The following is a 23,825-nucleotide window of genomic DNA, read 5'->3' as shown; positions in this document are numbered from 1 at the left end:
CTGACATTTTATATTGTAAAGAAGCTAAACTATAGACTATTTGGCTTAAGGTTTTTACACAGGGAAATAAAGGGGGGATGAATTAACTGAATTAGAATCAGATAATAAGCAAATGACAATGGGCATTTTACAAGTCTGATCACAAGGAGTCACTAATGTCTGTGTTATTGTGGTTTGTACGCTCATCAAATGTTCTCCAATACATCAGAGGGCGCTGTAACTTGCTTTTGACGTGGATTCTTACTCTGTTACCTTTTTATTTTGAAATCGGAACCGCCGCTGTTGTCCTGGTACTGAAAACAACAATAAGCAAACCTGGCCATTTAAAGGTGAGATAACACAGAATACACATTATTTAAACCTCCCTTATGTTTTGTTTCATGTGTTGCCGCGACAGTCTTCTCATTTCAACTCTAACCTTATCTATGTACGTTACGTTGTTTTCAGTGAGACAGTAAAGACTGAGTTTTGTTTAAATTCAGCGGACATGTGTTTTCTCTTGAGAAAATGCGATGTTTTGCCAATACTGTACAAATCTTTACTAATATCTGTGTTTGTTTTCATAATAAAAGATGGAGAGTGTAGACTTTTCCGAAGAGGAGATCCAGGAGCAGTTGGCTGCGCTTGGATACAGTCATATTTCCAAACAAAGACTGCGCGAATTCAAGCGAGGTTAGAATACATTTTGAAACATTTCACTCTCTTCAGTGTTTTGTTGGCATTTTATAGCATATCTGTGCTTTCCTTCAAATACATGTCTTGCTTGACATCCCCACTAGATCTAGATCATCTGATTCGTCATGAAAAGTCAAGGAGTCAGAGCTCCAGCGAATGGACTTCTCCAGCATCACAATGCAGAACCAGTAAAAGTCCACCTGCCCTTATTAAGGAAAAGGGTGAGCAGTCTCTCTCTTTTCTGCATTATCATGTGACTAATAATAAGTGTTGGCAAGGTTATTTTACAAATAGTTATCATTCATTCATTCATTTTCTTTTCGGCTTAGTCCCTTTATTAATCTGGGGTTGCCACAGCGGAATGAACCACCAACTTACCCAGCACGTTTTTACGCAGCGAATGCCCTTCCAGCCGCAACCCATCTCTGGGAAATAGTTACAACATTTCAAATTTAATACATTGTATAACAATTCTGTCGCCCTTTTAATGTAACTGATTACATTTGATTATTTTTAGATCAATTTTCTAAATTTGTAACATGTTTTCAGATTTTAATCATTTTCAAACATTTTTTCCTCAAGTACTTAATCACTTATTTTCTAAAAAAAAAAAAAAAAATTAAATGAGATAAATTTAGTGCTGGTCAGAAAGATTAATCTTATCTTAGATAAAAAGTCTGTTCGACAATTTAAGTTTGTGTGAAAAAGTTTATTTATATTTAGATCGCATATAAATGTGTATATGATACAAATAATATATAAATATAAATATCTATGTAACAAATTTTTGTTTCTATGTATGTGTGTGTATCATGTACTTAATAAATATAAATTAGGGCTGCACAATATATCATTTCAGCATCTATATCGCAATGTGTGTGTCCACAATAGTCACATGACAGATATGCAATGTTAAAGATTTATAGTTAATCAGCTCCACAATTGAGAATACATTTATGGAGATTTATGGAGTCATTGCAAAGTATATCCATAATAGTTTTCAAGGCATTTCAAGAGAGGTTAAAGCATTTGGCCACAATAAAAGTTCATTTGTAACTTATTGTAAATAATTTTACTGAATTATTAATACAAGGAAGATTCACACTCTTACAAGCTGACCCAGTCAATCTAAATTCAAGATTTTTTTTTTTTTCAGAAAGAGCAATTCAAGCCATCTGGTGAAATCGCAATATATATTGTAGAAAACTAAATATCAAAATGTCAGATTTTTCCAATGTCGTGCGGCCTTATATATATATATATATATATTGCAAAGACATATATTATGTCAAAGTAAACTTTTGTTTTGGATGCGATTAATCAAGATAAGTTTTTGACCAGCACTAGAATAATTTAATTTTAAATCATACTTCAGGACCTTTTTTTAGATACAGATTTTTTCAAATTAGATATTTACATAGCTATGAGAGGAAACACTGGCATCAAAAACAATGCCTTGGAAAAAACTGTCTTTTTCTTATTAAAAAATATCCTCTTGTATCTTCTACTTATTTTGTAATTTAATTATGTATTACATTTCATGTAAATAGTTACTCCCCAAAACTGAGGAAATAATGATGATGCATTTAATTTATTTTTATTATACGATTTCCAAAGTACAAAATAAAATACAAAATTAAAAAGATGCATAAAATACAAAAGTGAAATAACATGGGTAAATGAAAACATTCAATAATAATAATAATAATAATACACAGATCTTAAAGCAATGGTTCACATAAAAATGAAACTCACAGTTTACACAAAGGTTCCAAACCTTCTTTGGAATTTATTTTTGTCTTATAAATGCAAAGATACTTTGAAGAATGTTGGAGACTGGTAGTCAGTAATATTCATAACAGGATAAAAACACCATAGGAGGTCAGAGGCTACTATCCCTTTAATGCACAAATGTGTAAAGAATTCCAGGTCTAGCAATTTTTAGACAATGAAAGGAATTGCATTCAATAATTGTGAAGCAGAGAGAGAAAAAGCTTAACTCCCAGTGTCTTTAATATGATTGAGGTTTGCAGAAACAAAAATGAGGAGTGTAGTAGATGAGTTGGAGTGTAAGGAGTAATGAGACTACAACTATGTACAGAGGATGTTCCATGTAACATTTTATATGTTATAAATGAAAACCTTAATAAATATGTCATTTTTAAAATTGTAAAATATCTTTGAAAACTCAATTTGTGTTTCTGCTTCAGTTCAGTTGAACAACATCGGCTCCAGTTTTAGTTACGTTCCCTTCAACACCAGCTCAGCAGCTCAACAGCGAGAGGTATGACTTTCTGTACATTTTAAAAACATAACATTTTTCCATTTCTGAATACATAATATGTGTATTTTTTATATCTAGATTTTCACCTCCACCTTTAATGAGGAAGATCATGAAGATGCTGGTATGAATCACTACTATGATTCATATTCACGGCACTCAGTTGCTCATAGACCGGCGCGGCCCTCCACGGCACCCAACAGACTGGAGACTGAGGATGGACCCTCAGAAATATTTCACTCAGTTTTGGATGGTAGTGAGACAACAAGTCCTGATGGAGAACATCAGACTCATTTGAAGCCCATGATTAAAAGAAAAGTATTAAGGTAGTAAGATGTGACATTAATTTTTTCATTTAGATTGGGTCGTTGATGTAAAATAACATTATAATCAATGCACATTCGTTTTCTGTTGTCTTGTTACAAAGGAAGCATCAAGGTCGGTCTCGTGTCTGTGATGAGTCTACACATAGTGAAGATTCTGGTAAGTTTTCTGTAAAATTTTGAAACTTTTTAAAAGTACATTCACTCAAGAATGAAAATTCTGTAATTATTTACTCTGTCTGTTGAAAACAAAACTCAAACTGGTTTGAAACGTGTAGGTTGATTAAATTATGACAGAATTTTCATTTTTGGCTGAACTATCAACCAAAGATTATATGACCCCGTCATAATACTTGTTATATGCAGTAACTTTCTTGAGTCATTCTACAAAGTTGTTTAACCTTCCAGTTGTGTTTGGCTCAAATCTGACCGATTTACAAGTTAAAACACTCATAAATATTGTGTTTTACATCTGTTTGCCTCAAGACCTTATTATATCCTCCACACTATGCACTTGAACATATAAAATGATGATCACCTCTTTAAATTTTGAGTGTTTTATTCAACCTTGTTACATCTGTGGTGTTTCCGGTCTAGCAGGAGCACTTTTAGCTTAGCATGTCACTTAAAAATGACTAAAGTATAACTAGTGCTAGTTCTGTGTCTGTATTCACCACCTATACCCTCAGTCACTATTCTCTACATCAGTTCACTAATATAGTCCAATTGAAGGACTGAATGAAAATTCAAGCACTCAGTACACAGGAAAGGATACTGTTTTGTTTTTCTTTGCTGGTTGATAAATCTTTCAGATGGATAAACACTTCAATTTCTTTGGTCAAACCCTGTGATAGTTACTTTAGCGAGCTGTCTATTGATAATGAAAACTAATATTTTGAATTCTGTCATTTATTGTTAATTTTGTAATATGTTTTCAGTGCCTATTTGTATTTTCACTGCAGTTATTTTGTCTAATTCTATAAATTCATGTTAAGCATGAATTGGTGGGATGTGAACACGACAGGAGGGTTAAAAGAACAACTTTGTAACATAGTCATTACTGTCATTTTCAGTTTAAAAAGGTAGTTCACCCAAAACTTTAAATTCTATTATAATTTACTCATCATTTACTTTATGTATTTATTAGTTTTCCTTCGGCTTAGTCCCTTATTTAGCAGGGGTTGCCACAGTGGAACGAGCCACCAACTATTCCAGCATATGTTTTATGCAGCCGATGCCCTTCCAGCCACGGCTCAGTACTGGGAAACACCCAAACACTCTCACATACTCATACACTCATACACAGCCAATTTAGTTCATTCGCATGTCTTTGGACTGTGGCGTGAACCAAAGTACCCGGAGGAAACCCATGCAAACTCCACACAGAAATACCAACTGGCCCAACTTGGACTTGAACTAGTGACCTTCTTGCTGTGGGGCGACAGTGCTAACCACTGAGCCAAAAACTTAAACTTTGGTAGTATTCTATAATAAAAAAAAAAAAAAAAAACTCCCATACACCAGGTGGCACAATTACCCTTGTTAACCCAAATAAGTTCTTACTGGTAATCTTCTTAGTTACAGCCCCTCCCTCTCAGCCATCTGCTTTGGCTCAAAAGCTGAGCTGATTTTCTTACTGAGGGCTGAAAGAGAGACCTGTTCATCTACCTCAGGATGTATAAAGCTTTTGAGAGCCATCTGGAAAATGAAAGCAATGAAGATGAAGGATCCCTGTCCTCTTCCTTCTGGACAGATCGAGAGAGTGAAGAGGAGGATGATAGGGACTATGTTAAGAAAGAAAACAAAAGGACTGAGAGAGAGCCTGAAAAAGACAGTAAGGATGAGGAGGATAATAAAGAGAGGAAGATGGGAACATTTTCAGGAAATGAGCTGGAGGATAAAAATTTGGATTCTAAAGACGACAAGGAAAAAAGAATGGAGCAATTCACAAGAGCAATTCAGGAAAAAGGAGAGGAAAATGGAAAAGAGTGTGAAAGCGAAGAAGTGAGTAAAGAAGCAGGCAAGAGTGAGGAGGAAGAGGAAAATGAAAGTTCAGAGGAGAAAAAAGAGAGTAAAGAAAAGGAATATGAAACTTCGGAAGAAAACGAAGATGAGAGTGAAGAGGAAGAAGAAAGTAAAGATAAGAACAAAGAACAAGAAAGTGAGGATGAAGAGTTTGAGCTATATGAACAACAAAAAGAAGATGATGATGCAGAAGGAAGTGAGGAGGAGGAAGAGGAAAGTGAAGTAGAAGGGGCAAAGGAAAGTGAAGAGAAAGAAGAATGTGAAGAAGAGGAAATGGTGGAAAAAAGTGAAGAGTCAAAAAAAGAGAAAAGTCAAGAGGAAGAAAAAGAGCAAGAAAGTGAGGAGGAAAAAGAAAAAGACCTCGAGGAGACTGAAGAGCAAAGTGAAGTAGAAGAAGAGGGAAATGAAAGTGAAGAGAGAGAAGAAAGTGGAGAAGAGGAAACGTGGGAAAGAAGTCAAGAGGAAGACAATGAGCAAGACAGTGAAGAGGGGGAAGAAGGAAGTCAAGACGAGGAAGAAGAGTTTCCAGAGGAAGAACTAGAAGATAGTGAAAAGGAGGTAAAAGGGAAAAAAGAGTTTGGAGAGGAGGACATACAAAGTGAGGAAGAGGAAAAAGAAGAAGCTAGTGAAGAGGAAGAAAGAAATCAAGAGGAGGAACCAGAATTTGATCTTAGTGAGCAGAGAAAAGGGAATAAAAAGAAGGACGAGGGAGAGCCAGAAGAGGATGTGAGTGATGATGAGCTAAATAGTGAGGAGGAGAGAGAGAGCTTCAGTGGAGAAAACACTGAAGAGAACGAGGAGGAAATAACTGAAAGCAATAATTCAGATGGCAAGAAAGATCAGGAACAACATGAACATTATTCAAAAGAAGATTTAAATAGTGAAGGAAGGCTTACAGGTATAGATTCAGACATGGGTGAAAAGATAGACAATCTCTCCTGGAAAAAGAGCACATGTGAAAGTGGGGAGGAAAACAATACATTTTCAGAGGAAGGAGGCGAATATGAAGGAGATGACCTATGTTGTGTATCAGAAGATCATGAATGCATTAAAGAAAAGGCAGACATTGGTAGATCTTTTGTGATGAAAGAGAGTACAGGAAACTTTGAAAGTGACGAATCAGAGAACAGCAAACAGAGAGAACCTTACAAAAACAATACAGAGGAAGATGATAAAGAGGAAAGAGAGTGTTTCATAAAAGACTGTACAGAGGAAAACCGTGACGTCAACAACAAAGAAGAGAGGACTTGTGATGGAAACGGAAACCATGTCAAGGAAGAGAGGCAATATTTTGTGGATGACTATGATAAAGAGATCGAACTTAGAAAGAGTGAGGAAAACATTGACAATGAGGACCTGGTAGAGAATGTGCCAGGAGCAGATGAACAGAAAATTGAGGTAAAAGGCGAGAAACGACAATATAACTCATCTGAACAGGATGATGAAGAAGAGAAGAGCAAATGGTTTTTTGATGGACCTGTTGAGGAAGAGGAAAGGCAGGACAGGAAGTCATGGATGAGTGATGATGATGATTATGTTACAGTAGTCAGTGGCCAGTCTGAGAAAGAAGAGGAGGATAATTATAACATGACACCTACTTGGGGACAAGAGCTGAAGCTGAAGAAGGAAACTAGAGATATGTGTGTTGACGATGTTCATGAAAGTCTGGGCAGTCCTGCCGCAAGCATTTTAACATCCGGTTATGGCACATACAGACCAGACTCATCGAAATATGGAGACCCAGAGGACTATAGAGACGACTGTACTGTGGCTGGATTAGAAGAAGAACATGAATCGGTTTTATATGCTCTTGACTATGAAGATGACAGCAGTCTGCTCTGGTTCAGAGAAAATCAAACAACTGATGGACGAGCTCCGACAGAATCACCTGATGGTAGGCAAAGTGTAGCTGCACAGCAAAGCCATGATGGATTTGAGAATAAACATCAATTTCCTGATATGCCAAGACGAGTTCTTCAAGCCGAGCAGCACCAGAGTCCAGCAGGGAATGACAATGCAACAGAACAGTTAAGCTCCCAAAATGTGGCGTATTTCAATGAAGGTTTGGAGTTGGAGGCTTTGCGGTACAGTCTTGACCACCCTTTTAATTTGAGGCACGGGAAGGATAGAGTTCAGAAGAGACCTGAGGAGACACAATATCATGAAGGATATGATGATGAACACAAGAGGAGGAAGGAGACGAGAGTCAGAGCTTATGCTGGCTGCCTTGGTGTGTTACACTGGTTAAGGGGATTTGCTTATTTTAAAGCACAGGTGTCAAACTCATTTTCTGAAGTCCAGAGCTTTGCAATAGTTTAGCTTTAACCCTAATCAAACTCACATGAAAAAACTAACGGAGTTCTTCAGGCTTGTTTAAAACCTACAGGTAAATGTGTAGAACCAGAGTTGGAGCTAAACTCTGGAGGGCCGCTGAGTTTGACACCCCTATTTTAAAGGATTGTGAAAGTTCCCCCTAAAAATTACAATTCTGTTATCATTTACTACTCTTCTTTCAAACCTGTCTTGAGTTTATTTCATTTGTTGCACACAAAAGAAGTTATTTTGAAGAATATATTTTGTTGGAAACCACTAGCCATTGACTTTCATGGTATTTTTTGTTTTTTGGGTTACTTTGGATTTCAGTGGTGCCGGTTTTCAACAATCTTCAAAATATCTTATTTTGTGTTCAACAGAATATAGAAACTCATAAAGGTTTAGAACCACTTGAGGGGGAGTAAATGGTGAGTACATTTTGGGTGAACTATCTCTTTAGGAAGTTAAGGGTTAGTAATAGCACTTATACACTTAACACTAAGCCATAACTCTTATTGAATAATTCTCTAGTTATCTGATATATACTCATACATCTTTAGGATAACCACAATAATAGTGTCATATAAATAAAAAAGGAAGAAGAAACACAATCACAGGCCAAACAAGGATCAATGTGTGAAGTTTGCAGAGCACTCCATTTTTACTTTTAATGTTTATCATGTCAAAAATTCATGCGCTATATTTGAAATCGCATACTTTTATAATATATAGTATGTGAAAAACAGTATGGCTGCGTCCGAAATTGCCTACTACTCCGTAGGTACTGAATTAGAATTTTAAAATACTACTCGGCCATTAGAAAAATACGTTCTGTATACTGTATGAATGTGAGTAGTATGAATGAAACTCGGACGTACTACATCTGCCATTTTGTCATCAGTTGCGCCGCTTCACTCCCATTCATGAATTCTCTTGTAGTATATTATGGAATAGCATAGCGTCCATCTGATACGCACTTCAGTATCTCACTGGAAGTAGTAGGTCATCAGAGTACTTCTCACATACTGTTTTTCGAATTCTATGAATTCAGACACACTACTCGGCTCGCATACTGTTTTTAGCATACTAAATAGTTAGGAAGTATGCAATTTCGCACGCAGCTTTTGTGAGCTGTGTAACATGTCTGAATTCATAATATTGGAAAAATAGTATGCGAGAAGTACCCGGATGACCTACTACTTCCAGCAAGATTCTGTAGTACACATCCAATTTTTACTCATGGCATAGTGCTTTTGACAAAGTTAGAATTAAGAAAATGTGCACATTTTTGCTAGAATAGTTAAATATTTTTCTCTAGTTTTGGTGTCACACAATTCTGCTTAAGAAACATTTTTTTTAACATCTTTTATCAATGTTCAACACAATTGTGTTGCCTAAAAAATATTAGACTCTGCTGTCACTTTTTATCAATTTAATTAATTCTTGCAATATAAACTATTTTTTTCCAAGACATCTGATATGTGCATATTAGAGATGTAGTTATAACATTTAAATGTATAGGATACGAGTAATCATATCCAAATGTTTTGCAGGTACAGTCAGTGAATTGGAGGAGCGTTTGGATCAGATGCGCATCCCTGCATCTCGTGTGCATTATGACTCAGAGAGTGAGGAAACAGAAAGCTATACTGACAGAACCAGCTCAGTGACAGAGGAATCCTCAAGTGCTTTCCAACAATACATCAGAGGCATGGTCAGTACTCAAACATCTTCCTACATATCAGTATTACCGGTTTGAGTGATAAACTTTATTATTATGTTTTGTTTATAGACACGATCACACAGTGAGAGTGATATCAGACCTCGTCCAAAGTCATGTGAGTGTTATTTTCATGTTTTCAGTTCAGTTTCTTTGATTGTCAGTTTGAAGGCATTTACACAATCTGATTCTGTTCCCAGTTATTAGGCCAGTTTTTGATCATCCTCACACAAGGAACTTGAAGAAAACTGATCCAGTTGCAAAGTATGTAAAACCTGAATCTTTTGTTATTGTTTGAAACTTTTGCTTTTGTTAAATACACTACCAATTAAAACAAAAAAAGTCACAAACTCTAATATTTAGTTAGACACCTTTAGCTATAATTATGGCATGCATTCGCTGTGGCATCATTTCAGTATGCTTCTGCGGTGTCATAACATTTATCCCATGCAGAGTTGCGTTAGTTTTTCATCAAAATCTTGTATTGATTATGGTAGAGTCGGAGCGTTACATAAAATAATTCTTCAGCTCATCCGAAAGATTTTCAATAGGGTTAAGGTCTGGACTCTTTGGTGGCTAATCCATATGTAAAAAATGTCTCCCTGAACCACTCTTAAACAAATTTGAGCCATCATAAAAATATATCCCTGCCATCAGGAAAGAAAAAAATCCATTGATGAAATAACTTGGTCATTCATTATAGTCAGGGAGTTCAAGTTCAACTCTTTCTTCGAGGACATAATGTTGCTGAAACTACAAGGTGGGCCATTTATATGGATACACCTTAATAAACTTATTGGGAATTTCACAAGAAAAAACAATGGTGTGCTTGGTTTTAACGTAACTTTATTCTTTCATGAGTTATTTACAAGCCTCCTCACATATACTAATGTGCCACAAACTGGACGTTAATATCACCAACCACATAACTTTGAGTTCTACTGTTGTTTTTTTATTTTTTTATTTCAACAGATGTTAAGCGTCTGTGTGAACCAGTAGTTTCTGGGACTTAATTCAGTATGTTGATGTACTTCCAACTAAAGTGAAAATATAGAGTCAAGCAGCGCTTTCTTTTTTCAAATCATTCCTTTGATAGCAGATTAACAGTAAGAGGGGCGTGGATAAGAAAACTGTGGCTGAAGCCATCATACTGATCTTAACAAAGAAGGAAGGCTTCTCCAAACAAGGAAGCAAATGCTTAGATTTTTGATTCAAGATTACCAAAACAAACATTTGCTTTCAGTAGATTAACTTGCTCTGATTGATTTTGATTCTCCTAAAGAAAAATGATGAGTGCTATTAATATAAACATTATAAATTCAGATTTCACACACTTTATCTTCAGACTTTTTTTTTAATCATTCAAGATTTTTTCCGACCACATTTCTTCCTCAAAGATGATGATTCCCCACTGTCTATCCAGTTTTTAATAGTGTTGAACAGTTCTTAACCCAATTTCAGTAGTCTGCAATCTACTTGAATGTTTTCTTTGCTTTATTCGTGCAAATATTTAGACTCCTCTAAATCTGATTAACATCCGCAACCACAGGATGTTTTCTGACATACATTTTGAAATGAGAAGCTGCTCTCTTAGGGTTAAATAACTTGTTAACAGCTGAAACTTAATCATCCATGCAGTAATTATCCAATGGGAGGCTCTTACCTGTTTGCTTTTGGTAAATGCAGGTGGTCACTTTTTATATACAGTTCAAATCAGAATTATTAGCCCCCCTTTTTTATATTTTTATTTTTAGATATATTTCCCAAATGATGTTTAACAGAGCAAGGACATTTTCACAGTATGTCTGATCTTTTTTTTTTCTTCTGGAGAAAGTCTTATTTGTTTTATTTCGGCTAGAATAAAAATTGTATGTTTTAAAACCCATTTTAAGGTCATAATTATTAAGATATATTTTTTCGAGTCTACAGAACAAACCATCGTTACACAATAACTCGCCTAATTACCCTAACCTGCCTAGTTAACCTAATTAACCTAGTTAAGCCTTTAAATGTCACTTTAAGCTGTATAGAAGTGTCTTGAAAAATATCTAGTCAAATATTACTTACTGTCATCATGGCAAAGATCAAATAAATAAGTTAATAGAAATTAGTTATTAAAACTATTATGTTTAGAAATGTGTTGAAAAAATCTCACAGTTAAAAATAAGTTGGGGGAAAAAATGAACAGGGGGCTAATAATTCTCACTTCAACTGTATGTATGTTTTTGGATAGGTAGTGTATCTTGTATTACTTAGAACTAGAAATGTTCTTAACTAATCACAACGTTTTTTGCTTCTTTATCAGGTATCTTCAGTATAAGCAGGAGTGGGAGATGTTTAAGCCTCCCGGAGAGAAGAGCAGGAAGGAGCTACATTGGGCCATCAGGGTACCATTCTAATATTTTTCTTGTTTTAAGATGAAAAGGGTGTTTGTTTGCTAATTTAAATTAAAAACATTTTATTTCTTGTTCCCAGGAACAACTTATGTACCAGCCTCCACCAGTAAGTCATGTTATTTAAAATACTTTTCTCCATAGCCATGTTTCCATCCACCTGTTTTTATGGGCATTTTGGATATGATGCCATGATGCACAAAAATTTGGAAAATGCGCATAAAAAACATGCGCATAACTGAGTAGGATAAACTTTTTATTCGATAAGAAAAGATGCACATAAACTACGATGGAAACACTTTTACCGCATAAATTCCAGTATGCGCTTTAAAAAAAGGTCATGTGATTTTGTTATAAGCGATTATATGATGATAAAAATGTGTGTAAATGGACAAACCAGCAGGCTGAGCACATTGAAAACCATCTGAAATGTTGTTTTTGTCATCCTAAAATGCCTTAACTGTTTCAGTATGTGTTATTATATTAATAATGATTTCCTCCAGAATCAAAAGTGTCTGTGCTCCACGTCTGACATCTTCAAACGCCACCTTTCATTCATTGCGTGTCAGGATTGCCTTCTGAGGCGCAAGTCATTTATTAGATGAAGAAAAGATTGCCACAGCTTCTCGTACTGCAGCAAATTCAGTTTATACTGTTGATATTTGACGCCAGTTAATCAGGAAGTGGCGATTTTGTTCGCTTTGATTCGTTGGATGGAAACGCTACTTTATTCGCACGTCTTTTATGCGATAATCCAGTTTTGCGCATAAAGTTCATCCGCATTTTTGGATGGAAACATAGCTCATGTCTGTGTGTGTGCTGCTATGGAAAAGTATACAGAACACTTAAAATGATTAGTAAATTGAAAATTGGGGCTGTCAACATTGCCTCATGTGAATAAATCTAAACCCTTAACACACTTAAATCATTTTAACACTAATGATGCTAAATAAAAAATTACGCAATGTCATTTTTGTCATAGTTAGTCAGTAATTCTAAATATTATTTTAGAATAATAGTGAATTATTCTAGTGTGTGTTGTTATAGACAACAAGCTCAGTGAAGTTTCTTGCCACTTCCCGCATTAGACTGAACAGAAGGCTGCATTTACACTGCAGATTTTGTGACTGTATCTGATTTTTATTTTTTTTTTTTGATGACCTGCTTACATCATCTTTTAAAAATGACTCGTATCAGATTGTCTGCATTTACACTGCAATGGTAAGAGGCGCAATGACCAGAAGAAAAAAAAAAAAAAAACAGCGGGCGCTGACTGACAGCTGATAATAAGAGCGATCTTTTCTCCATTCCTGTATTTAATTTGTTTGCAGAGTTTCATTTTTTTAAATTCTTTTTGACCAGCTGTTTTACTCTGGTTTATGATAGAAAAGTTCTCATTTTGCCGCCATCTTTTAATCTAGGCTTTTTTTTTTAACTAGTAGGCATTTTAATGTAATGTCTATAGCGTGATTTATGCAATAGTTTTATATTAGTTTATATTGGTTACGTGAAGGATATTTCGCTCGCTCTCTCGTTAACATGCTTAAATACTTGTGCTGACAATATAAAAGCTTTTTGGTCCTCGTGTATGATATATAAGGTTTGGGGAAGTCTGTTCTGAAATGAAAGCGTCAGACGGTCATTCGCTATGGTTTTTAATAATGTGCGACTCACATTGACAGGTGAAAATCCGATATACCTGCTTACACTGCAGGCACTGATCCGATTCATATCGGATAAATTCCCACATATGAACAAGGCCTGAATCTGATTTGAGTAAATCAGAATCCAGGTGATTTATTGATTTTTTTTTCCTGTTTACACGTGCATAGGCCATATCCGGTCTGTGCCACATGCGAGAAATAAATCAGAATTGAGTCACTTGAACCATGCAGTTTAATGCAGCCTAATTAACATACAGAATTGTTTTAAAGGAACTGCTTTGCTTCTCTGATCTTGAGTTGTTTTTTGTTTAACAGCCGAGACCCCAGAAGACGTACATCCCCAACAATTATGTGGTTCCGACAGAGAAGAAGCGATCAGCACTAAGATGGGAGATCAGACATGATTTAGCACATGGCATTATCCCTGCTAAAATCTCCTATCCTTAACAGAGACTCTTCCACCTATGCCTTATCTTTTATATTGAATTAATACTATTATTTATTCAAATTATTGAGCTTTTTTACTTCATGGTGCATGTGAAATGAGACGCCCAGATCATTGTTTTTATGAAATAAACATTTTAATCCACTGAAGTCTGTGCTGTTCATGGCAGGTCGCTGTATGGGAGTTTGAAGGGATACAGGGGAGTGTAACGCACATCATGCCAGAGAAGCTTCTTTTCAAGGAATTTGACAGCCTCCAGAGTGAGAACCAGACTCTCATGTTTCAACAAACTGTGGACGTTGAGACCTGTAAAAACGAAAAATTGCATATATTGTTATCGGTCACATTTTCAGGTCAGTGGTTTTCTATTTCAGTCCTCGTGCCCCATTATTCTGCAAGTTACTCATTTCAGATTTTTTCTAATTTGACTAAATGCCCTGTAAAATGAACAGGAAGCCATGTTTCCAGTTTAAATTGAGTATGCATTTCATTCAAAATGGCATTTTAGTGTGTAATATGTGAAGTTTGTTTACAGGGATATTTTCTGTCACACTTTTCTAGTAGCCTGTCACAATTAACATATCAGCCAATCACGCAATACATGAACATTTTAGTGACACAATTCATATCATTCAACATGTTTACACAAATTAATTTCACCCACTTTTTAGCTGATTCCTCTCTGTTGGAGATGTCAGCAAGCAAAAGATACATTTTTTTCATTAAAAATTCAGACAGTGTGGAAAAGGTTGTTTTAAAGCTTTAAAAGTTCCTTAAGAGTGACAATAGGGTCGGGAGATTAATCAAATTGGAATTGCAAACGTGCTTAATCTAAGGCTGCAACTATCATACACATCTTATGAGGGGAACACAGCTCTGTGATCAGTTGTAAATGTTCTACGAAGGCCAGAGGACGCTCTTGTTCAAAAATGCCAAATACTCCGCAAAGAAGAAACTCCCATAGGGTTACTGGATAGGATATTTAACAACTTTCACTGATTCAACGTGACTAATCATTACACAACTACAGAATTGTTTTACAGGAGGATTTATTTCAAATATGGATGCAATGATTATAGATTTTGGTAGTACGATTATAAAGGAATAATCACGATTATTATGCATTCATTAATTTCAAAACCCTACTAGTTTACAATCACATAGAAACTCCTTATATTTTAAAGTGTTATTTATTATTGCTCAGTAACCAATTAAAACATCACAAACAATTATATTAAAAACAAAGAATAGCCAAATTCTCTCTTTAGACTTAAAAATTTGTGAAAAAAAGTTTAAACACAAGTAATAATTTTACACTGAAAATAAATGACAGAACAATTAATAAATAAACAAATAAAAATAAGAATAAATAAAAAAAATAGTATTTCTCTTATGTAAATCTAAGCTATTACATGAACTGTTGTTATCATCTGTGTTCATACATACATAATCATAATAATAAGCTGTAATGATTTGTCTAACACACCTTGTTTACATTGCACTAAAAGACGCTACAGCGTGAGATGTTTTTAACTGTGTGCACCTGGAAGGCACGAGCCCATCGCAAATAGCCAACAACAACAAATAGCCGTAGTTCACCAAGAATCTACACAAACAGCGGCCTTTATCACAGAGCGATTATCTCACTTTCACAAACATTCTGGTGTTGTGCAAATTTGTAAAAGATCATTCCAAAGTGGAATAAAGATTTCCCATGCCCAGGAAGCAGATCGGTGAACATTAGCCATTTCATTTTAGAGGCTGCATCCTCCGAAGGATGCAGACTTCAAAGATACGTCGTTCGAAGTTCACACAAGCTGAAAGGAGCGTTTTGAAATAAGACGATCTAGCCTACAGAGGACAGATCTCATTCCTTAGCAACCGTAACAGATGCCGGTAATAAAATTTGTAATGTTTTAAAGTGATATTAAAACTTATTTTAAGTGATCTGAAGGCAAAACAAGGTTTACAGATGCTGGAAATATATTTCCTTTGATCCATACATGAACACAATGTAAACGGTCTACAAAATCACTTTTTAGTAAGACATGTCATACACAGTTTTTTAACCTAATAAAACCTAATTCATACATTGAATCCTGAGTTTTCTTTTAAAAACATCTCGATGTTATCGGCGCGCAATAAATCTTATGATGTTCAAGGCTGCGAAGGTTCCACTGGTTGTGTCCTAACTGGGAAACGAAGGACGCAATTGGAGGCTGCATTTAAAAGAGCCTTTGAATTTTTGAAATGAGACAGCCTTCATTGCACCGCGATGACGCAGCGCCTTTGAATGCATCCTTCGGAGGATGCAGCCTCTGAAATGAGACACAGCTACTATCTAGGATCCCAGTCAATTAGAAATCCGTTAATTCATGGAACAATCGGGTAATTAGCTGCAAAATAAGCTGAGCAGTGGGGTGTGCGGACTGAAACTGAGAACCACAGATCATAAAAGAGCTTTAAAGAGCCCATATTATGGGTTTTTGAAAATGCCCTTCCATGTAGTGTGTCACACAGCTCTAAGTGAAGTGAAATATCCAGCTAAGGCTTAAATCTGTAAGTGTACAGTGTTTAAAATTATTGATTCATCTATAAAAGAGTCAACTCATAGTGCTTCAAACGAGTCGTCTTGATAACGAGTTATTAGGTGTTTCGCGATGACGCAGCTACGAAACACAAGTAGTTGCACGCGCAAGCCCGGGAGATTTGAAACCTGCGGCTCCGCCCACTAACAGAAAAAAGTCACACACACACACACACACAGAGAGACACACACAGACACACACACACACAGACACCGGTAGAATGAAGTCACGCTGTGAAGATGGAGATTATTGACAGTTCACCCAAAGATGAAACCTTAGCATATAGCCTAGCCTTGAGCAGATCGAGAGCCTCTGGAAACTACCTGCTTACAAAGAAGACTTCATCAGTTTGTTAAAGGAAGGATCAGTATAGACTGTCAGAACAAGGATCAGTGGATCATGAATCAGTTTCTTCCCCCATTTCACCAGTGTAAGTACGTGCGATTAAAATTGTTGCCTCGTTTACTCTAGCTTGCAAATTATGCATTTAGTTGTGTTTTGTTACTTGTAACCGCGTGTGCTGTATCAGGTTAACTCTTTATATTCTTATATCGCGTGTAAAGCTACGTTGAAAACGCGACGCGTGCCGCTTTGTTTATGGATAGTCAGCTATGTGTGTGTGTGTAATGTGTGTGTGTGGCTCCTCTGAGGACGGTCGTTTGTGTGAGTGTCTCCTCTTAGGAGGTTGATGTGTGTGTGTGCGTGTCTCTGAATAGGGTAAAGCTCTAGGCAAAGGGTGATCAAAGGGACCCGTTTGTAAAGTGAGGACTTTAGGGGGTGTCGCGTTTGAAATCTTAGGGTTGTAATCGCGGATGTAACTGAGGACGCGGAGGGGGAGGGAGGTGTCGCCGCCGCGCCGTCTCTATTCTGGACGCGCCGGCCCTGTGTGTGCGTGTGTGTAAAAAGAGCAAGTAGACTGCTAGGACATATCCTCGCCAGTTCTTGGACTTTTTGCTTGATAAAATAGTTAGTCGTCAGTATTTTCTAGTCCATCGTCTATATTTACATTCACCCACTGGCAGCCAAAATCCACTATGAAGCGTGTGTACACTGTGACTACTTTTATATTGTTGATAATCTGCTGGGCATTTCACTCTGTCTCGCCCTGAAGCCTGTCAGTGTCGTCGACCAAGCGCAGCAGCCTGTCATTGGTCCAATCAGTGCAGATTAGCTTCGCGCTGAGGACGGGTTTGGGTACAAATGAATCGCTGAACGATTCATATGGGAGTCGCTGGGATAACTAGGTAAAAATAAATGCATATTATAAGACCATCAAAGTGTTGTTTGACCTTGCATGCATATGACTGTTGTTGGAGACCCTTACAACCTAAATATGACCCTATTTCATCTATAATATGGGCTCTTTAAAGGCCTAATCGATCGCCTTTGATTAACAGTGTTTTTAGAGGGTCTGTTTGATTACCCAGAGCTGGAATGATGTTCACTGTTTTCAGATCTTCAGTCGCCTTAAGAATGTTTTGAGGAAATTCATCACCTCTGAAATGGAAGAAATAAAGAAATTACCAAAGGGCACACATGTTGGCAATGGAATATAAATCCACTCTCACACACTTACACGTCAACAATGAGAACTGAATCCCCCCACTGTCTGTGTTTGATCAGGTCCTGGAGGTAGTGCGGGTCTGGAGTGGGAATCTCCAATGAGTCCACAATATGAAGGTAATCCTGGAAAGATTGAGTATTGAATCAGTGTTTCCTGGACACACTGGTGACAACACACTTACAGTATGTGGCTTAACCAGGATTAAGAGGAGGACTATTTATTTTATTCAAGTGTCTGTGTATCCACTGGATGGAAATTATTTAAATGAGGAAGACTGTAACATATGTGTTCCCAGAAATAACTCGAGGCTCCGTTTACTCCTGATATCAAGATCAGCAAAAGTCTGCAGGACAGTGGACTCCCAGGATTGCAGTTGCCCATCCCTGTCATAGATTTTAGGTCTGACTAATACCATAAAATCCACATGAATCATGCAGGTTCATTAAGATTCAGAATTACTGAATCTCAGATCAGTTTTACAAGTTTGTAGACGTTATAATGAGACATTTATAAAACAAAAAGGATAATAGAAGTTAATGGCCCACAATAAAACAAACAATACAGGACTTGAAAATTGATAAAAAACACTTCATATTTAATGATATTAGACATTACGTGCATCAGATTTTATTCTGGTTATACTCTCAATTTAACGTTTGCAGTGTTTCTCAAGTATTTCTTGCATTTACTCTGTTTTGACCCGCAGGTGAACCTAGCATGTGGTGTTTTAAATGCTTTGAAACTATCTAACCAATTTTGTCACAAAATGATTCAAAGCTTTGATTCTCCCATCATTAGCTGAAAGTAACCGAGTCTGTGTTTAAGAAACAGATGGATGAATAAAACACAAGCTCATTTTATATTCGACATAACATCTTTACTTTAAATGACAAAACCACTATAAACTATGGATTGCAGAGGCAAAACTGACAAGAAAATATTTTATAATGTTTAAAGACAGGCATAGTTTGTTCAGTACATAGTTTCTTAACTGTGAACGCTTCAAAGTTGTGGTATGTATTGAACTATCTTTTTTTGTTACAGAAGTAGTGTATAAATATTGAAACAGCACTAAAGCATATTTTCCTCACCTGGGCCAGTTTGGCAGTCAGGGCGATTTTCAGCCCCTGCACCCGTACCTTCATGGGCAGCATGTAATAATAACTGGTTGGCCCTCGTGGACCATGAATAATTCCTCCTGTATGAGGAAGAAGAGCATTTGTTAAAAGATTAAGTGCCAAATGTCAAATTCCCAGATTTTTACTAGCCACGTTCCCATCCACCTATTTTTATCCTTATTTTGAATTGCTGCAAAAAAGAAATGCTTTATGAAAACACCAAGCTGCACATGCATTTAAAAAAAAGCATAAGTAGGATAGACTTATTATCCAATACAAAACTGCACATAAATATGATGGAAAACACATTGACCACATAAATCCAGCATGCGTATCAAAAAAAAAAAAAAGTAATGTGATTTTTATTAAATATACACCACCTGACAAAAGTCATCACCTACCCAAGTTTTAGGAACAACAAATAATAACTTGACTTCTAGTTGATCATCAAAAGTGGCCTATATGAAAGGCCTCTAGATTACACTGATTTTACCAAAATAAAATATAATCATGCCTTGATTTTTAATAATTTAATTAGGACAGTAAGGTCTGACTTTGCTTAGATTACAGTCTTGTCACTTAACAGAAATAATGTACAGTATATAAAATAAAGTCATAGTGCAGTGGAAAAAGAATTAATAGTGTATGACTCCCATGAGCTTGGAGGACTGCATCCATACATCTCTGCAATGACTCAAATCACTTATTATTAAAGTCATCTGGAATGGCAAAGAAGGTGTTCTTGCAGGACTCCCAGAGTTCATCAAGATTCTTTGAATTCACCTTCAATGCCCCCTCTTTCATCTTACCCTAGACATGCTCAATAATGTTCATGTCTGGTGACTGGGCTGGCCAATACAGGAGCACCTTGACCCTTCTTTGCTTTCAGGAACTTTGATGTGGAGGCTGGAGTATGAGGAGCGCTATCCTGCTGAAGAATTTGCCCTCTACTGTGGTTTGTAATGTAATGGGCAGCACAAATGTCTCGCTACCTCAGGCTGTTTATGTTGCCATCCACTCTGCAGATCTCTCGCACACCCTCATTCTGAATGTAACCCCAAACCATGATTTTTCCATCACTAAACTTGACTGATTTCTATGAGAATCTTGGGCCCATGTGGGTTCCAGTAGGTCTTCTGCAGTATTTGTGATGATTGGGATGCAGATTAACAAATGATTCGTCTGAAAAATCTACCTTATGCCACTTTTTCAAATGATCAACTTGAAGTCAAGACCCCCTCTCATTTCGCTTGAGCTCAACCACTCTCACTGGCAGAGTTGTGATTAAAAACTATACGCTATTGTTTTTTTTTTTTAAGGGGAGGAGCTACTATATGTCCCATCCTCTATTTGTGTTTCAGTTGAGATTACATCAAACATAGAATAAAAAACTGCACATTTAAAGCACTTTATAGGACTTCTAATATCAAGCTCAACGTATGTTTATTTCACCTCCTCTCCATAGTGGAGAACGAATGCTTCCATGTCGCGCTCGGCCAGTTCTTTTCTGTTGCCAAGGTTTTCTGCCTCCACCTCGAACTTCTGCTCTTGTCTTGACTTTTGCGTAGCTCTACAGTAATCAAATCACACACATTCATGGCAAATGTAATCCTGCTTTGTGACTTATGTTTATAGAAGATGATTTGCACTTCTTATTAATGAGTGAAGTTCACACCAGAAATCCTTGTTACTTACTATTCGTTTGAAATTACGTTGCCAAACCTCAACAGCATGGAGAATATCCAGTCTGTTAATTGGAGAAAAAAAAACAAAGGTCATATTTTCATATGTTTGTAACATAACTCTAGTCCAAAAATCATTCAAAGACAGCTGTTTTTGTCTACCTGATTGGCACGGAGAAGACGTCAGGGTGCAGGTCAATCACACCGAGCTGGTCACTGTCACGACTTCCCAAAGACTCCAGCCAGGTCTGCGCGGGTGTCAGGTGAGCTGGGATATCAGCCTCACATCTGCGCACAACTGGAAGTTCAGAGCCGGAGGGAGGAGGCCGCTCTGAAACAACAGTTCACACACTTTTATTTATTTTAGTATACATTTTGTGTAACTATTATAGTTTTACGTCATAGTTTGACTTCTAAAAATATTTTTTCTTATTTATTTTTTTGTATTTTGCTTTAGTTTTTTTAGTATATAAAGTTAAACTAAATAAGAATAAATATTTTCTTGGCAAGTTAGTAAATACATTTTATTTCAGTTTAGGTTTATTTTACTTCAAGTGCACACACATTTCATTCATTTTAAAATCACATTGACAACTAAGCAAAATGACTTCAATTGCTACCAGCCACAAGAAAAAAGGTTTGAACTACATACATATACATACACGCACACGCACACACACACACACTTGAAATCAGAATAATTAGCCCCCGTTTATTTTTTCCCCAATTTCTGTTTAACTGAGAGATTTTTTTTCAACACATTTCTAAACATAATAGTTTTAATAACTCATTTCTAATAACTGATTTATTTTATCTTTGCCATGATGACAGTAAATAATAAGTGACTAGATATTTTTCAAGACACTTCTATACAGCTTAATTTGACATTTAAAGGTTTAATTAGGTTAACAAGGCAGGTTAGGGTAATTTATTGGGGCAAGTTATTGCATAACGATGGTTTGTCCTGTAAACTCGAAAAAAAAAATTGTTTAAAGGGGCTAATAATTTTGACCCTAAATTGGTTTTTAAAAAAAATAAAACTGCTTTTATTCTAGCCGAAATAAAAGAAATAAGACTTTCTCCAGAAGAAAAAAATATTATCAGACATACTGTGAAAATGTCCTTGCTCTGTTAAACATCATTTGGGAAATATTTAAAAAAGAAAAAAAAAAAAAATCAAAGGGGGCTAATAATTCTGACTTCAACTGTGTGTGTATAAATAAAAAAATAAATATATATATATATATATATATATATATATATATATATATATATATATATATATATATGTGTGTGTGTGTGTGTGCGTGTGTGAAATATATAATGCAATTAATTTCATTATATATTTCATTATTTATATAGGGAATAAATAATGTAATGTAAAGTAATTGTGGTTATTAATAATGCACCATTAAATAAGCAACTCTTTGCCTACTTTCTGCTGCGACTCCAATGAGGTTTGGTGGCAGTCTGAGATTTGGTGGAAGTGCGTTTTCTCCAGACACAGATGAGATGAACTGGATTGAGAGAAATCATCTGTTATTATTCTCCTTCGGCAATGTGTTTCAATATCAACATTATATCATACCGACACACGTTTATACTGCATGTTGAGCTACATGCGCCTACTTACCCTTTTAACAACGGTTCTTCCACATATCGCCAACGTGGCACGAAACATGATGCTGGCAAACAGAAATAAATAAGAGCTCTGACGTTATGATATCAGTTCTTACATTATTTGCTTTCCTTCTTGTCAGGAAGGTCGTGATAGCGTGCGCACACTTCCGTCGCCCACATATGACGCAGGCCTTGTTTTGTCGCATAAATGACTTTTTTTAGTGTGTGGTTGAAACACTTTTATTACTATCTTATTATTTCACATGTTTGGAAATATAAACTGAATATTTTTTTTAATACTCCATGAAATATGGAAGAAGTGGATCATAAATGTTTTCTCAACAATAATATACTTCCCCTAGCAAATACTTGTAATTATAAAAGTAGGTTTCTTGAAGCACAACGCGTTTATTGTTTTTAGGAACTGTTTAAAACAGTTTTCAATAACTGTAAAATAATTATCTGAAACAAAATTACATAAAAAGTATGGTATTTTGATGGTGTTATATTTCATCTAAAGAAACCCCCTAAAATGATGTTGTCGATTTGAGATTAAAATAATTTTGTTTGCAAATCTGTTATGCTTAATTACCATTTTGTTTTAGAAAATCAGTGGTTGGATATTATCATTTATAATCATTTTAATAAGTACACTTTGCACATAATAATTAAACTAAAATGTAAAACAGCACAATTCATATACATGAACTGGCTATTATTATGTAACTTTTGAACTGTAATCATTTGTGGATTGCTAGTTCGTTCAACTATTTTTTTAGTATTATTGCATTTTTGTATATACTGTATTTTTAATACCGTCTCTAAATACAATAATACTGCAAAGAACTGAAACTATAAACACATATGATTAACTACTGTATAGTTTTAAGACATACTTTATTTTTAATTTATTTTCTCAAGTCTCGTTTTAATGAAACTAGTTATTTGTAAAGAATAATATATTGTTATTAATTTGATTTAGTTCAAGTTACACTAAATTAAAATAATTTCACCATGTATTTGCAGCAAAATACAATCAAACATACAAAACAGAGCCTTAACACAAATCCAAGTAATATTAGTAACAGAGACTTTTTCAAAAATATGTGATTATTTATTTCTATCTTACAACTACAGGCGTAAAAGATTCTTTTCAGTTCATTAGTCAACAGACTCTTCACAATAGGCACAGCCGTACACCCTTCAACACAAGGTGATTTGTGTGATTGCATAGTGCAGATTAAAACCTAGAACGCAAGGTCAGTAAAAGACAAATAAACGCACCACACAACAGATTCTATCAATAAAATGTCAGAAGAGGTCAAAAGAGAGAACATTGTGTTCAATATATCAAGTGCAATCAGTTGTGTTGATATGCAAATTATAAATTTGTTAGTCAAATTAGATGACAAAT

General features: G+C 35.7%; 3 protein-coding genes across 3 annotated transcripts in view; 1 reads left to right on the top strand and 2 right to left on the bottom strand.

Annotated features, from left to right (window-relative positions):
* The first annotated feature begins 249 nt into the window (after positions 1-249).
* hyls1 (HYLS1 centriolar and ciliogenesis associated) lies at positions 250-13,945 on the top strand. The gene is made up of 12 exons (XM_056468447.1): positions 250-329; positions 573-672; positions 780-896; positions 2,886-2,959; positions 3,038-3,282; positions 3,384-3,439; positions 9,171-9,331; positions 9,410-9,455; positions 9,538-9,601; positions 11,643-11,724; positions 11,813-11,839; positions 13,710-13,945. The coding sequence occupies exons 2-12, from the start codon at positions 573-575 to the stop codon at positions 13,839-13,841; spliced, it is 1,104 nt and encodes a 367-aa protein (XP_056324422.1). The 5' UTR covers positions 250-329; the 3' UTR covers positions 13,842-13,945.
* An 8-nt stretch (positions 13,946-13,953) lies between these two features.
* On the bottom strand, positions 13,954-22,585 carry mrpl4 (mitochondrial ribosomal protein L4). The gene is made up of 9 exons (XM_056468448.1): positions 22,425-22,585; positions 22,227-22,308; positions 20,954-21,122; positions 20,805-20,856; positions 20,562-20,679; positions 19,083-19,189; positions 18,004-18,113; positions 17,851-17,924; positions 13,954-14,145 (listed from the first exon to the last, which is right to left on the bottom strand). The coding sequence occupies exons 1-9, from the start codon at positions 22,470-22,472 to the stop codon at positions 14,000-14,002; spliced, it is 906 nt and encodes a 301-aa protein (XP_056324423.1). The 5' UTR covers positions 22,473-22,585; the 3' UTR covers positions 13,954-13,999.
* Positions 22,586-23,503: 918 nt separating this feature from the next.
* The window catches only part of c11h6orf120 (chromosome 11 C6orf120 homolog), a 6,148-nt gene continuing 5,826 nt past the window's right edge, over positions 23,504-23,825 (bottom strand). The window contains exon 2 of the mRNA XM_056468766.1: positions 23,504-23,825. This exon is cut by the window's right edge and continues 1,062 nt beyond it. The gene's annotated coding sequence lies outside the window, so the exon portion shown is untranslated.

The sequence above is a fragment of the Danio aesculapii genome, chromosome 11 (assembly GCF_903798145.1).
Source record: "Danio aesculapii chromosome 11, fDanAes4.1, whole genome shotgun sequence".
In the NCBI taxonomy this organism is placed as follows: Eukaryota; Metazoa; Chordata; class Actinopteri; order Cypriniformes; family Danionidae; genus Danio; species Danio aesculapii.
The sequence above is the reverse complement of the archived record's forward strand: the minus strand, read 5'-3'. Positions and strand labels throughout refer to the sequence as shown.

What these genes read in the sequence shown, in the direction of transcription:
- mrpl4 (XM_056468448.1), bottom strand. Translation starts at nt 22,472, where the DNA reads ATGTTTCGTGCCACGTTGGCGATATGTGGAAGAACCGTTGTTAAAAGG. An exon ending in TGACTGCCAAACTGGCCCAG is followed by an intron (nt 18,114 to 19,082) that starts GTGAGGAAAATA and finishes CAATCTTTCCAG; the next exon opens with GATTACCTTCATATTGTGGA. An exon ending in TCAGTTCTCATTGTTGACGT is followed by an intron (nt 17,925 to 18,003) that starts GTAAGTGTGTGA and finishes CTTCCATTTCAG; the next exon opens with AGGTGATGAATTTCCTCAAA.
- hyls1 (XM_056468447.1), top strand. Translation starts at nt 573, where the DNA reads ATGGAGAGTGTAGACTTTTCCGAAGAGGAGATCCAGGAGCAGTTGGCT. An exon ending in CAGACCTCGTCCAAAGTCAT is followed by an intron (nt 9,456 to 9,537) that starts GTGAGTGTTATT and finishes TTCTGTTCCCAG; the next exon opens with TTATTAGGCCAGTTTTTGAT. An exon ending in TTATGTACCAGCCTCCACCA is followed by an intron (nt 11,840 to 13,709) that starts GTAAGTCATGTT and finishes TTTGTTTAACAG; the next exon opens with CCGAGACCCCAGAAGACGTA.